Source organism: Mobula hypostoma, chromosome 18 (genome assembly GCF_963921235.1).
Source record: "Mobula hypostoma chromosome 18, sMobHyp1.1, whole genome shotgun sequence".
In the NCBI taxonomy this organism is placed as follows: domain Eukaryota; kingdom Metazoa; phylum Chordata; class Chondrichthyes; order Myliobatiformes; family Myliobatidae; genus Mobula; species Mobula hypostoma.
In genome coordinates, this window is record NC_086114.1 from 3,522,960 (window position 1) to 3,538,352 (window position 15,393).

At 41.7% G+C, this 15,393-nt stretch overlaps 1 protein-coding gene across 1 annotated transcript in view; it reads left to right on the forward strand.

The window, feature by feature from the left end:
• The window catches only part of ercc6 (excision repair cross-complementation group 6), a 95,377-nt gene extending 81,466 nt beyond the window's left edge, over positions 1-13,911 (forward strand). The window contains exons 18-21 of the mRNA XM_063070325.1: positions 1,682-2,473; positions 4,253-4,445; positions 6,606-6,684; positions 8,021-13,911. Coding sequence (XP_062926395.1) covers positions 1,682-2,473; positions 4,253-4,445; positions 6,606-6,684; positions 8,021-8,437 — 1,481 coding nt within the window. The 3' untranslated portion in view covers positions 8,438-13,911. The remainder of the gene's footprint in view (positions 1-1,681; positions 2,474-4,252; positions 4,446-6,605; positions 6,685-8,020) is intronic.
• Positions 13,912-15,393: the final 1,482 nt, after the last annotated feature.

Here is a 15,393-nt window from a genome sequence, read left to right on the forward strand (position 1 = left end):
GGGGAACTGGTGAGGTCTATTGTCCAGAAAGTAGCGGAGGGCTTTGAGGCCTTCTTGATGGGGAATGGAAGTGTATAAGGATTGGACATCCATAGTGAAAATGAAGCGGTTGGGACCGGGGAACTTGAAGTTATTGAAGAGGTGGTGGGTATGGGATGTATCCCGGATGTAGGTGGGGAGGGACTGAACTATAGGTGACAGCCTTCTCCTTCCCACCCTCCCCCCACCTTCTTTATAGGGCCCCTGCCCCCTCACTCTTCAGTCCTGACGAAGGCCCTGTACGTTGACTGTTCATTAGGATATATATACTCAGTGACCATCTTATTAGGCACCAGCTGTACATCATAAACTGGCTACTGAGTTTGTGTTTGTGGTCTTCTACTGCTGCAGCCCATCCACCTCAAGGTCTGATATATTGTGTGTTCAGAGATGCTCTTCTGCACACCATGGTTGTAACATGTAGCTATTTGAGTTATTTTTGCCTTCCTGTCAGCTTGAAACAGTGTGGCCATTCTTATCTGACCTCTCTCATTAACAAGGTATTTTCTCCCTCAGAACTGCCACTCACGGGATTGTTTTGTTTTGTTTTTTTTCCCGCACCATTCTCTGTAAACTCGACTTTGTGTGTGAAAATCCCAGGAGATCAGCAGTTTCTGAGAAACTCAAACCACCCCCTTGGTACCAACAATCATTCCACAGTCAAAGTCACTTAGAAATAGAAACATAGAAATCTACAGCACATTACAGGCCCTTTGGCCCACAATATTGTGCCGACCATGTAACCTACTCTAGAAGCTGCCTAGAATTTCCTTACCACACAGCCCTCTATTCTTCTAAGCTCCATGTACCTATCTAAGAGTCTCTTAAAAAAACCCTATTGTATCTACCTCAACCACCTTCGCAGTCCATTCATCCACCACTCTGTGTGGAAAAACTTGCCTCTGACATCCCCCTTGTACCTACTTCCAAGCACCTTAAAACTATGCCCCCTCGTGTTAACCATTTCAGCCCTGGGTAAAGATCCGCAAGATCAATGCCTCTCATCATCTTGTACACCTCTATCCGGTCACCTGTCGTTCTTCGTCGCACTAAGATGAGAAGGCCAAGTTCACTCAACCTATTCTCATAAGGCACACTCTCCAATCCGGGCAACATTCTTGTAAGTCTCCTCTGCACTCTCTCTATAGTATCCATGTCCTTTCTGTAGTGAGGTGACCAGTACTGAACACAGTACTCCAAGTGGGTTCTAACTAAGGTCTCATATAACTGTAAGATTACCTCATAGTTCTTGAACACTATCCCACGGTTGATGAAAGTCAACACACCATATCCCTTCTTAACAACACTGTCAACCTGCATAGCAACTTTGAGTGTCCTATGGACATGGACCCCAAGATCTCACTGATCCTGCACACTGCCAAGAGTTTCACTATTAATATTATATTCTGTCTTCAAATTTGATCTACTGAAATGAACCACTTTACTTAGATCACATTTCTTCCACATTCTGGTGTTTGTTCTGAACGACAACTGAACCTCTTGACCATGTCTGCATGTTTTTATGCATTGAGTTGCTGACACATGGTTGGTTAAGAAAGTGTACAGCTGTATCTAATAAGGTGGCCTTTGTTTGTACATTAAGTACCGCAACTATTATATCATTCTGTTTGCTTTTTGACAGGCACAGGGTCAGATGTTCAAATGCCAACCCCTCTCAGAAAGAAAACAGGAAAGATTCTCGCTTCTTCACAGAAACGAAAAATCCCTCTATCATACCAAGATGCAGTTATACCTTTTAATTTGTCACAGCATTCGTCTTCCCATGGTAATTCACAGCAAAACCATTCAGACAGACTTCCTGATAGTTCGCAAAGCGAGTTGAAAGAGGGCAATAATTGTGAGAATTTTGAAACTCTGCCTCAGGTAAACCTGGAAACAACATTTTCTCAAAGTCCAGTGAGTGTAAGTACAGAATACCAAGGCTTCAATATTAACTGTGACAGAGGTGAACCCACTGATCCACTACAAGAGACGTCTAGCAGCAATTCTAATTGTGCAGAATATAAACCCACGATGCATCCAGCATCTGTCAGTAAAGCTGGACCCTCCAATGAGCCAGGACAAACTGTGTCAGAAGAGGAGAGAAAAAGCAATCACCTCATTTCAGAAACATTACAAAATACGACAGATCCCGGCAAAAGTTGTAGACTACTTCATAAGCACCGGTCTAAAACCAAACATCAGCTCTTAAAGAATGACCGGGATGGGGCTCTTTCAGACTGTGGACGTAAAGATAAGCGCAAGCGCAGAAAACACAAGCACCACAACAGTGCCTACTTCGAAGGTGAGCACATTCCACACCTGGTAAGGAGGCAGAAATTTAAAAAGGAGGACTCTGAAGAAGAGCAGAAAGAGAAAGAAATGCGCAGACAGAGTGATGACTACGTGTTGGAAAAACTCTTCAAAAAGTCTGGTAATTTTCGTCTTTTAAACTTATATTTGGTGTTTTCACAAAAATAACATTAAATAGACAGCTTTCTTTTACATGTTAATGTGAAATCAAATGTTTCAAAAATATATTCAGTGGCAAAATCTAGGTACTTCCTGTACCATATAGAGTGGCCACTGCGTACATGTTTATGGTCTTCTGCTGTTGTAGCCCATCCGTTTCAAGGTTTCACGTGTTGTGCATTCAGAGATGCTCTTCTGCACACCACTGTTGTAACGTGTGGTTATTTGAGTTACTGTCACCTTCCTGTCAGCTTGAACCAGTCTGGCCATTCTCTGACCTCCTTCATTAATAAGGTATTGTCACCAACAGAATTGCCACTCACTGGATTTTTTTTTGCATCTCGCACCATTCTCTGTAAACTGTAGAGACTGCTGTGTAAGAAAATTCCAGGAGATCAGCAGTTTCTGAGATACTCAAACCACCCTGTCTGGCACCAATGATCAAAGTCACTTAGATTCAATTTCTTCCACATTCTGATGTTCGTTCTGAACAACAACTGAACCTCTTGACCATGTCTGCATGCTTTTAGGCATTGAGTTGCTGCTACGTGATTGACCAATTAGTTACTTGCAGGAACGAGCAGATGTACCTCATGAAATGGCCACTGAGTGTACCTTGGAAATGCTGTCGTGAGATACCTAATTGTGCTATTTAGCACAGTGTTTAGGCTTCATTAAATCTATTTGATCAGGAGGGCAAATTTAAAGGCATAGATTGAGTGGATAGCCGGAAAATTTTCCCCAGGGTGGAAATGGCTATTACCAGGGGGCTCCATTTTTAAGGTGATTGGAGGGATGCTGTTGTTGTTGTTGTTGGTTTTTTCACTGACAGAGTGGTGAGTGCGTAGAACACCTGCCAGGTGTGGTGGTAGAGGCAGATACATTAGGAACATTGAAGAAACTCTTTGATAGGTACATGGATGACAGAAAAATGGGGGTCTATGTGGGAGGGAAGGGTTAGAATGATCTTAAAGTAGGTTAAAAGGTCAGCTCAACATTGTGGGCTGAAGGACCTGTACTGTTCTATGTTCAATGTAAGCAAGGTCATGTAATTGACAATGTTTCCACTGGGTCATCAGTTTCCCCATAAAACCAGATACAGTAATCAGACATAGAAAGGTCATGGTAATAACCTCAAATAGACATGGAAAGAGGTGGGGAGGCAAATACAGTGGAAATTTTCTTGGCCCAGTTGCACAGTACAGAATCCTTGCCAACTGCACCATTCTCTGCGACGTTAAGGATTCATACAGCTCAAGGCACATCACAGGAATCAGCAAATGGGTATGCAAAAGCTCATCCACTGACGATCAATAAGGTATTAACTATATAAAGTGGGGCAAGATGGGATATATTTCCTGCTTAAAATTTGTGTTATGAGTTCATAATATCTGAATCAGGTTTAATATCAGTGTCATATGTCATGAAATTTCTTGTTTTGCAGCAGCAGTACAGTGTAATACATAACAAAAACTATAGATTACTCTAAGTGTGTGTGTATAAAAATTAGTAGTGCAAAAGGAAGGAAAAGTAGTAGCGAGGTAGCATTCACTGTCCGTTCGGAAATCTGATCACAGAGGGGAAAAAGCTGTTCCTAAGTTGAAAGCTAAAGTAATCTGTCATAGGATCAGAATTAGGCTATTCAGCCTATTGTACCTTCTCAGTTCTACTAGTTTAACTTAGGATGAAAACAGGTGCAGAATTGGAATTTAATTTTGCAGTGTCCTCTTGCTTTCTCCAGGAATCCACAGTGTGATGAAACATGATGTTATCATGGAATCATCCAACCCCGATTATGTGCTAGTTGAAGCAGAGGCTAATCGAGTTGCTCAGGAAGCTTTGAAAGCACTGAAGGCATCAAGACAACGTTGTTTGACTGTCTCTTCATCCAGGAACAGTAGCAGTTCATCACCGGGAGCAGTTGCTGGTTCAAAGTAAGTTATTGACAACAAACAGTGTAATACTTCCCTTGTTCTTACAATATAGAGAAAGACCATTTGTCCTATCAAGTTTATACCAGCTTTCAGAGCATTCCATATGCTCCATTCTCCCACTTATTTTCCATAACCTATTCTCTCTCACATTTTCATCTTCACTCCCACTCAGTTCTCCCTTAACTCACATGCATCAGAGTAACTTATAGTAACCAGTTAACTAACCAACCAACCATCAAGTTCAATCTCCAGATCAGGTTCAAATCAAAGTTGTTGGAGCAGTGGGACCTATCACACACTGTACAACCCATAAACATGTAGAATTTCAGATTTTACTTGGGTTTTTAGCTCTAATAAAAATAAGACTTGGTTTGGCGAAATAGGGATTGTTAGCAAAGCCGGTTGTTTATTTCTTGTCTTTGGTCAGCCTGCACTATTAGTGTTGAGCTACATTCCCAGCTGCATAGGTGCAGGGTCAACAGATTCTCATAACATAAATGCATCAATCTGTTGAACAGCGGCATTATGACCAGAAGATAAAAGGAACTGTAGGTCATAAAACCCGAGATTTTTCACCAATAGACTTCCCAGCTCTTTACTTCATGCCCCCCCCCCCAGATTTCACCTGTCATCTACTACCTTGTACTTCTTCCTCTTCTCTCCCCCACCCCACTTTCTTAGTCTGACTTCTAATCTTTTTTTCCCAGTCCTAGTGAAGGTTCTCGGCCCGAAACGCTGTACAGTATTTTTAGTTATTGTGTTCTTTATCTTATTGTGTTTTTTTTGTACTGCATCAGAGCTGGAGTAACAATTATTTCATTCTGCATTACACTTGTGTACTGGAAATGACATTAAATAATCTTCAAACAACCTAAAGTATGATTTGATGCATAGTGGGCAGGGTATCGGAGGCTCTCTTTAGCTTTCTTTTTTCCAGGTAGCTTAAAGACTTTGTCAGCAAACAGCATACTTTGTTGGATCTGGAATTCTTCCAGGGTACAAACTGCAGTAACATCTTCCAGGAACTCATTATTATCTAGTTTCTCATAAGCCTTTGCATGGCAGTATAGTAACTTTATGTACTTGGGGTTGAGTTCTACAACGTTGGAGCAGTCCTGAGCAACTTCTTTCCATTTTTCCTGCTGTACAAATGCTTAAGATAATAACGTAAATGCCCAAGATCATCTGAGGAAATTTAAGCAACCTTTACTTCTAGATAATGGCTTAGTCTCCTCAAACAGTTCTTGGTTTTGCTTGATACCATTGATGTGGAAAAAAAATCCAACTGAAAATCATCTCACTGAATTAACATGTGTAGATTAGTTTAGTCAGTAAACTAATTGAACTTTTCTCATTCTGCCAATTATATTTTTAAACTTACTTTTACGTAGTTTAAGTGGTGATGTAGTTTCACACCCATTTGATTAGGATGAGAGCAGGTAGAGAATGGGGCGGCACGGGAGAGTAGTGGTTAGTACAATGCTTTACAGTACCAGTGCTTTACAATCTGGGTTCAACTCCCCCCCTCCGCCCCTGCTCTCTGTAAGGAGTGTGTACATTCTACCTGTGACAGCATGGGTTTCCTCCCACAGTCCAAAGATGTACCCTCTGGTAGGTTAATTGGTCATTGTAAACTGTCCTGTGCTTAGGCAAGGATTAAATCAGAGTTTGCTGGGCAGCACGGCTTGAAGAGCTGGAAGGGTCTGTTCTGTATCTCAATCAATAAATAAATAAAGTAATTAATTGATCAATAGGTAAATACATAGATAAATAAATAAATGCTATTTGCTTACTTTCATTGCTAGCACAATTGTTTTCCTCTCTGCACAATGGGTGTTTGTCGATCTTTTTTATGGGTTCTTTTGGGTTTTCTTGTGTTGTGTCTGCCTGAATCCCAAACTTGTATAATGTATACATGTGCTGATAATAAATGTAGTTTGAACTTTGAAATACATAAGAATTTCAAAAACACTATTACACTGCTAGTTATGAATACTTGTGGCTGTAAATCAGGTCAGCTTAGATGTCTAACACCAATGCTGTACTGTTATACTCTGCAGTCTAACGCTGTACTGTTATGCTTTGTAGTCTCATGCTATACTGTATGAGCGTTGTGCACATTGCCCTTTGTAAAATCAGTTACCATTTCTCATCTTCTAGGTTAAGATTTGGTCAGAAGAAGAACCCACTGATCCCAACCAGCAGTCCTGCTTTCAAATCCACACCAGCAAAATGCAAGGTGACTTTTACTAATTACTTAATAAAATGAGTAAGGGAATATTTGCGTATTATCACTAGGGTGGCAATTAAAACAGTATAGCACAGGAACAGGTCCTGTGGCCCCTGATGTCTGCGCCAAACATAATGCCAAATCAAACTAAAAATCTCTTCAGCCTATGCATAATCGATATCTTGCCATTACTTGAGAATTAAGATAATAGGGACAGATTGCCTGTCATTAGAGTCTGTTGTTTACTGCATCAGAATCAGGTTTAATATCACCAGCTTTTGTCAGCATTTATCACCAGCGTAGGGAAGAAGCTGTTCCTGAAGCACTGAGTGTGTGTCTTCAGGCTGCTCTACTTTCTCCTTGATGGTAGCAATGAAAAGAGGGCATGTCCTGGGTGTTGGGGGTACTTAATGATGGATGCTGCCTTTCTGAGGCATCACCTTTTGAAAATGTCCTCGATGCTAGGGGGGCTAAGGTCCATGATGGAGCTGGCTGAGTTTATAACGTGCAGCTTTTTCCAATCCTGTGCAGTGACCTCCATACTGGTGATGTCATCAGTCAGAATGCTCCCCATGGTGCACCCGTAGAAATTTGCAAGTGTCGTTGGTGACACGCCAATTCTCATTAACCTTTAGGATGCTGCTGTACCTGAGAAAGACAATTTTGCCAGATCTCATTTCAGCGGCATTGATGGGCTGCCCAGCTCCTGACCGAGAGTGGCAGGCTGAGCCTCCAGAAATTGTACAGCACTCAGCAACCACCATGATTTGGTCTAAGCTCAGTGTCTAAATGCGCTGATGAGGGTAAAGATTAGCTTCATTTGTCACATGTACATCGAAACAGCAAAATATGCAGTGAAGCATGTCATTTGTGTCACTGACCAACACTACCTGAGAATGTGCTGGAGGCAGCCCACGAGTGTAACCATGCTTCCGGCACCAACATAGCATGTCCACAACTCACTTACACTAACCTGTATGTCTTTGGAATATGGGGGCGAAACTGGGGCACCCAGAGGAATCCCACAAAGTCACAATGAGAATGGATAAACTCCTTACAGACAGCGGCAGCAATTGAACCCATATCACTGATTCCTTTTGCTGTAAAGCAAAAAACTAATGGCTACACTACCTTGCTGCTTATTGGACAACTCGATTCTGTGGGTAACCAAAGCAGTAGTTTCATTTTCTAACTTTTTTATAATAACTACTGTAAGTGTTCAGGCATATTTAACTTGGTTTATCTCTATTAAGCTGTACTGTACAAAATAATCTTTGTTAATGAAGAAGACTGCTGTGAATCATTTCAGTAACATTTTTTCTTTGGGTTTATTTGTTGTGGTTAGGACCCTGTTTTACCTGAGAAGGACAATTTTGACAGATCTCATTTCAGTGGCATTGCAACAGAAGAGGAGGCAGGTCACGTTCTTCCATCGTCGTCTTCATTACTGGCCAAAATGCGTGCCAGGAATCACCTGACTCTCTCACAAACAATTGAGACTGGCGGGAGTTCAGAACCAGAGACAGCACCTCCCCCTGTTCCCACTGAGCATGATGATCTGTTGGTGGAAATGAGGAACTTCATTGCATTCCAGACTGGTAGCGATGGGCAGGCCACAACTGCAGAGTTGTTACAAGAGTTCCAGTCCAAGCTATCGTCAACGCAGACAGTTGTTTTCCGAGAACTACTTCGAAACTTGTGCACTTTCCACAGAAGTGCCTCAGGGGACGGAATCTGGAAACTGAAGCCAGACTTCCGGTGAATATTCTTGCCTATTCCATTGCTGTATGTTCTTTCAGCGATGTAGCAGCTATTGAATTAATTTTATGAGTAAAGTTTAAATTACCCATGACAGATTTTGTAAAAGCTAACAAAATATTCTTCAAGGTACAGTAACTGTCTCAGTTCTCATTTGTGCAGGAATAATACTGAAATGTTTCCAGTTTAGTCAGTTGTATAGACTTACGTAAAAGAAAAATATTTATGTTGAACTTTGATATTTAATTTCGAGAAAATATTGCCACCTACCTCAAACAGGAGAAGCTCTAAAGCATCATGCTTTAAAATTAAATCGGTGACAGCTTCCATTTTATTACAGTTATGATCCCAAGCTAATTATAATTCACTGGCTACTAATCACTACTCTAATAATGTGGATAATATTACAAGTAATAATTAACAACTGGATATTCTGCATCCTAAATATGCTGAAGTTAGATATCCATTTGCTCACCTTTGTGAATTCAGAGATGATCAAGTTACAAATTTTAAACCTGGACCACCAAAGTTGCAATGAAAACAAGACTAGATTTTGTAAGAATGATATAGGACAAAGATTCAGTGTCACACCATGGTCACTCCCCTGCCAATAATTCACCCTGGCATTTGTGCTGACAGAAGCTATTACTTGTGGCTAGTTTTCCTTCAATGTTCAAACAGGTAGAGGTTGCAATTTGCATACCACCAATATTCTGTTTAGATATTTCAGTAACAATATGAGGAACTTGAATTTACGTAGCACCTTATCACTTCAGGGTATTCGAAGTTTACAATCAGTGAATTGCTTTTCGAGTGCAGTCACTGTTATGTGTATATGTATATTATGTATATAAATGTTTAAGCAAGAATCCAGTAATATCAAATGAATTGTCAACTGGAATGTTTGTTTTTGGTTTTGACAAGATTGTTGGCTAGAGTATTGTACGTAGAGCTTTGAACAATTCTTGTATGATATCATGGGACCTATTATTGCCAGCTTGAACAAACTTATAGATCGAGATTTGAAAATTTAAAAAAGCCTCCGGGCTTTTTTAAAAGCAATGTTATGGAATTACATTGGGCAACGTCTATGAAAAGAACAAAAGAGTTGAAATGTCAGATCATCAGAACATGGAAAGAGTGTGATGGATGGAGAGGTCAAAAGGAATGTCTGTGATTGGATAGAGACCAGAACAACTGTGGTCTGTTGGTTCTGGTGCTGGCTGGTATACTAGCTGCAGCTGATTTGTCTGGAGCAATTGTAGTTGGAAGGAGTGAAATGAAGCAGAGAGCAAAAGCACAATGTTGGAATTGTGTGTTTTAAATCGTTGGAAACCTGAAATAAAAGAAAATACTGTAAACACTCATCAAGTTAGTTGACAGCTATGCAGACGGAAAAACTGAGACAGTGTTACAGATTGATGTCCTCACATCAGATTGGCTCATTCTGGAATAAGCTGGGAAGACTGGTTGGTTATCTGAAATTACCAAGTTCAGTGTTAAGTCTTCAAGGCTACTTTGTGTCTTCATGGAAGATCAGATGCTGTTCCTTGAATATACATTGGAAGTGTGTAAGGAGACCAGGTTTGACCAGAATGGAATGGGGAAGTAGTGACAAACAGTGGCAGCTGGAAGTCACTCTTGAGTTTGTGGTAGGTAGAGAAGGGGTAACATTTTTTTTTAATCTCTTCTTATCCTACCATTGAGCAACACAAATACTCCTTCCGGTTAAAGGAGTAATTCAACTGTACCTTTAGTTTGGAGGACTGCAGTTGGAGCTCACAGTGCGGCCACATTAGTACTAGGTTTGGTGTCTGTTTTGAAGAACAGCTAGTATCTGTTCAGTCCACAAAAGTGAAGATCCAGTTGCCTGTCGCTTTATTCCCCCACCTCACTTTGACATGTCTTTGGTGTCTCAGCTGCTTACTAAATGCAACATAACCCTGAATAGCTGACTTTCAGTGCAATTATTTTACGCACATCAGGGCTCAACGTTGAATTCAGTAATTTCAGATAACCAGCTCTTCCAGTTTGTGACAGAACTGGCTGCTCTGGTGTAAGATCATCTGCCTGTAACATTGATTCATTTTCTCTCACCACAAATGCTGCCTTACCCTCTGGGTATTTCCATGTTCTGTTTCTGCATTATCTCCCATGTACATCTGCAAATGGGTCATTCCGAATAACTGAACTGATAGTGAGAATGGGATGTTTATCATAAAAGGATAGGCTGGAAAAGCTGGACGTATCCTCTGGAGTTTAACAGAGTGAAAGCCAAACTTGAAGGAAACAATAATACCTTGAGAGTGCTTGACAGGGTAGATGTCAAGAGGGTGCTTTCTCATGGGAAGATCAGAGCTCACTGTGTAATACTAAGGGGCCATCCATTTAATTTGGAGATGAGGAGAAGTATTAATTTTCTCTGAGAATTGAGCATCTCTGAGGGGTGAAATGTTACTACGGAGGCAGAACTGTGTTTCCTTCACAACTTGATCAGAAATGGTCTCATTGAATCATAGACCAGGCTCAAAGGGCAAGAGTGTGGCCTACTCAGAATCAGAATCTGGTTTATTATCACTGGCATGTGTTCTGAAACTTGTTAATTTTGCAGCAGCAGTACAGTGCAATCCATGATAATTATAGAAAGAAAAAAATAAGTAAATCAATTACAGTAAGTATATATGTATATTAAATATAGTGCAAAAACAGAAATATATATTTTAATAAAAAGTATTCATGGGTTCAATGCCCATTTAGGAATCGGATGGCAGAGGGGAAGAAGCTGTTCCTGAATCGCTGAGTGTGTGCCTTCAGGCTTCTGTACCTCCTACCTGATGGTAACAATGAGAAAAGGGCATGCCCTGAGTGTTGGGGGTCCTTGATGATGGACACATCCCTCCTTGAAGATGTCTTGGGTACTATGGAGACTAGTACCCAAGATGGAACTGACTATTAGTAACATAGAAAATAGGTGCAGGAGTAGGCCATTTGGCCCTTCGAGCCTGCACCGCCATTCAGTATGATCATGGCTGATCATCCAACTCAGAACCCTGTACCTGCCTTCTCTCCATACCCCCGATCCCTTTAGCCACAAGGGCCATATCTAACTCCCTCTTAAATATAGCTAATGAACTGGCCTCAACTGTTTCCTGTGGCAGAGAATTCCACAGATTCACCACGCTCTGTGTGAAGAAGTTTTTCCTCATCTCGGTCCTAAAAGGCTTCCTCTTTATCCTCAAACTGTGACCCCTCGTTCTGGACTTCCCCAACATCGGGAACAATCTTCCTGCATCTAGCCTATCCAATCCCTTTAGGATTTTATACGTTTCAATAAGATCCCCCTTCAATATTCTAAATTACAGCGACTATAAGCCTAGTCGATCCAGTCTTTCATCATATGAAAGTCCTGCCGTCCCAGGAATCAATCTGGTGAACCTTCTTTGTACGCCCTCTATGGCAAGAATGTCTTTCCTCAGATTAGGACCAAAACTGCACACAATACTCCAGGTGTGGTCTCACACCTGTTGTACAACTGCAGTAGTACCTCCCTGCTCCTGTACTCGAATCCTCTTGCTATAAATGCCAGCATACCATTCGCCTTTTTCACTGCCTGCTGTACCTGCATGCCCACTTTCAATGACTGGTGTATAATGACACCCAGGTCTCGTTGCACCTCCCCTTTTCCTAATCGGCCACCATTCAGATTTTCCTGTTCTTGCCACCAAAGTGGATAACCTCACATTTATCCACATTAAATTGCATCTGCCATGAATTTGCCCACTCACCTAACCTATCCAAGTCACCCTGCATCCTCTTAGCATCCTCCTCACAGCTAACACTGCCGCCCAGCTTCGTGTCATCTGCAAACTTGGGTATGCTGCATTTAATTCCCTCGTCTAAGTCATTAATATATATTGTAAACAACTGGGATCCCAGCACTGAGCCTTGCGGTACCCCACTAGTCACTGCCTGCCATTCTGAAAAGGTTCCGTTTATTCCCTCTCTTCTTACAATTTTCTGTAGTTTCTCTCAGTCCTGTGCAGTAGCACCCACTCCCCCTCCATACCAGACAGAGATGCAGCCTGTCAGAATGCTCTCCACGGTACATCTATAGGAGTTTTAGAGTGTTTTAGGTGACAAACCAAATCTCTTCAAACTCCTGATGAAATATAGCTGCTGTCTTGCCTTCTTTATCGCTGTATCGATATGTTGGCACCAGGTTGGATCCTCAGAGATCTTGATACCCAAGAACTTGAAACTGCTCACTCTCTCCACTTCCGATCCCTCTATGAAGATTAGTTTGAGTTCCCTCATCTTACCTTTCCAGAAGTCTACAATCAGCTCTTTTGTCTTACTGACATTGAGTTCAAGCTTTTTGCTGTGACACCACTCAACTAGCTGGTATATTTCACTCCTGTACACCCTCTCATCTCCATCTGAGATTCTAACAACAATCTTTGTATCATCAGCAAATTTATTGATGGTGTTTGAGCTATACTAGTCACACAGTCATGGGTATAGAGGGAGTGGACCAGTGGGCTAAGCATACACCCCTGAGGTTTCAAGGTGCATTAATTATCAAAGAATGTATAGATTATACAATCTTGAGATTTGTTTGCTTACAGGCAGATGCAAAGCAAGGAACCCAGAAGAACCCAATTTAAAAAGTAAGACCAACCCCCAGTGCCCACAGAGAAAGAGAAAAAAAGACTCAAAACAAATCAAGCAAACAATTGAAGCGAGCAATAACAACACCATTCCAAACCAAATTGAGTCCTTAGGTCCAAGTCCGTGGAGCAACCCAGAATAGGCCCAAACCCTCAGTTTATAATATTAATATTAGTGGAACAAATTACCGCACAGTTCACAGACACAAAACACAGCAGCTAGGGGCAGTCTCACACTGACGAGAGGAGCCCGCAGTCTATCTTGTACTAAGACCTGGCCCTGCAACCAGCAAATCACTCTGGGCCTAGATTTTGTTGCAGGAGAAGCCATTCTCGACATCTCCAAACCAGCTCAATGCCCAGAGTGATTCAACCTCACAGAACATCCTCCCTTCCAGTCTATCTGGGCCAGTGTTTAGATTGGTCAAACAACGTATTGTACAGTGGCATGCAAAAGTTTGGGCACCCCTTGTCAAAATTTCTGTTACTGTGAATAGCTAAGCGAGTAAAAGATTAACTAATTTCCAAAAGGCATAAAGTTAAAGATGACACATTTCTTTAATATTTTAAGCAAGAAAACTTTATTTCCATCTTTTACAGTTTCAAAATAACAAAAAAAAAGGAAAAGGGCCCGAAGCAAAAGTTTGGGCACCCTGCATGGCAGTACTTAGTAACACCCCCTTTGGCAAATATCACAGCTTGTAAATGCTTTTTGTAGCCAGCTAAGAGTCTTTCAGTTCTTGTTTGGGGGATTTTCGCCCATTCTTCCTTGCAAAAGGCTTCTAGTTGTGTGAGATGCTTGGGCCATCGTGCATGCACTGCTCTTCTGAGGTCTATCCACAGATTCTCAATGATGTTTAGGTCGGGGGACTGTGAGGGCCATGGCAAAACCTTCAGCTGCGCCTCTTGAGGTAGTCCATTGTGGATTTTGAGATGTGTTTAGGATCATTGTCCTGTTGTAGAAGTAATCCCCTTTTCATCTTCGGCGCTTTTTTTTTTACAGACGGTGTGATGTTTGCTTCCAGAATTTGCTGGTATTTAACGGAATTCATTCTTCCCTCTACCAGTGAAATGTTCCCTGTGCCACTGGCTGCAACACAAGCCCAAAGCATGATCGATCCACCCCCGTGCTTAACAGTTGGAGAGGGGTTCTTTTCATGAAATTCTGCACCCTTTTTTCTCCAAACATACCTTTGCTCATTGCAGCCAAAAAGTTCTATTCAAAAGGTTCAAAGGAACATCTAAACAAGCCTGATGCATTTTGGAAACAAGTCCTGTGGACTGATGAAGTTAAAATAGAACTTTTTGGCCACAATGAGCAAAGGTATGTTTGGAGAAAAAAGGGTGCAGAATTTCATGAAAAGAACCCCTCTCCAACTGTTAAGCACGGGGGTGGATCGATCATGCTTTTGGCTTGTGTTGCAGCCAGTGGCACGGGGAACATTTACTGATAGAGGGAAGAATGAATTCAATTAAATACCAGCAAATGCTGGAAGCAAACATCACACGGTCTGTCAAAAAGCCGAAGATGAAAAGAGGATGGCTTCTACAACAGGATAATGATCCTAAACACACCTCAAAATCCACAATGGACTACCTCAAGAGGCGCAAGCTGGAGGTTTTGCCATGGCCCTCACAGTCCCCCAACCTAAACATCATGGAGAATCTGTGGATAGACCTCAAAAGAGCAGTGCATGCAAGGCAGCCCAAGAATCTCACAGAACTAGAAGCCTTTTGCAAGAAAGAATGGCCAAAAATCCCCCAAACAAGAATTGAAAGACTCTTAGCTGGCTACAAAAAATTATCACCAATCTGCACAGATTGTGGTCTTCCATTTAGAAAGTCGAGGACCCAAATGCAAAGGGAGCTACAGAAGCCCAGGTTCGATAACTTATCCACCAGGACTGTAGGAATGATGGTGTTAAATACTGAGCTATAGTCGACGAACAGCATCTTGACATTGGTGTTTGTACTATCCAGATGATCTAAGGCCTTGTGAAGCTCCACTGAGATTGCATCTGCTGTGGACCTCTTGTGGTGATAGGCAAATTGCAGTGGATCCAGGTCCTTGCTGAAGCTTCCTGCTCCTGATGTGTACTCGGTTCTTTCAAAACAGATAGGTTCCGGATGTTAGGGAAATCAAGCGGTTTTGGCGAGAATGCAGGAAAATGGAGCTAAGGTAGTAAATCAGCCGTGATGTTAACGAGCGGTGAAACATGCTCGAAAGAGCCTACTTCCTTCACACATGTTTGTGTGTGTAACAGGATGGCAGCACTGCTGTGTGCACCACATT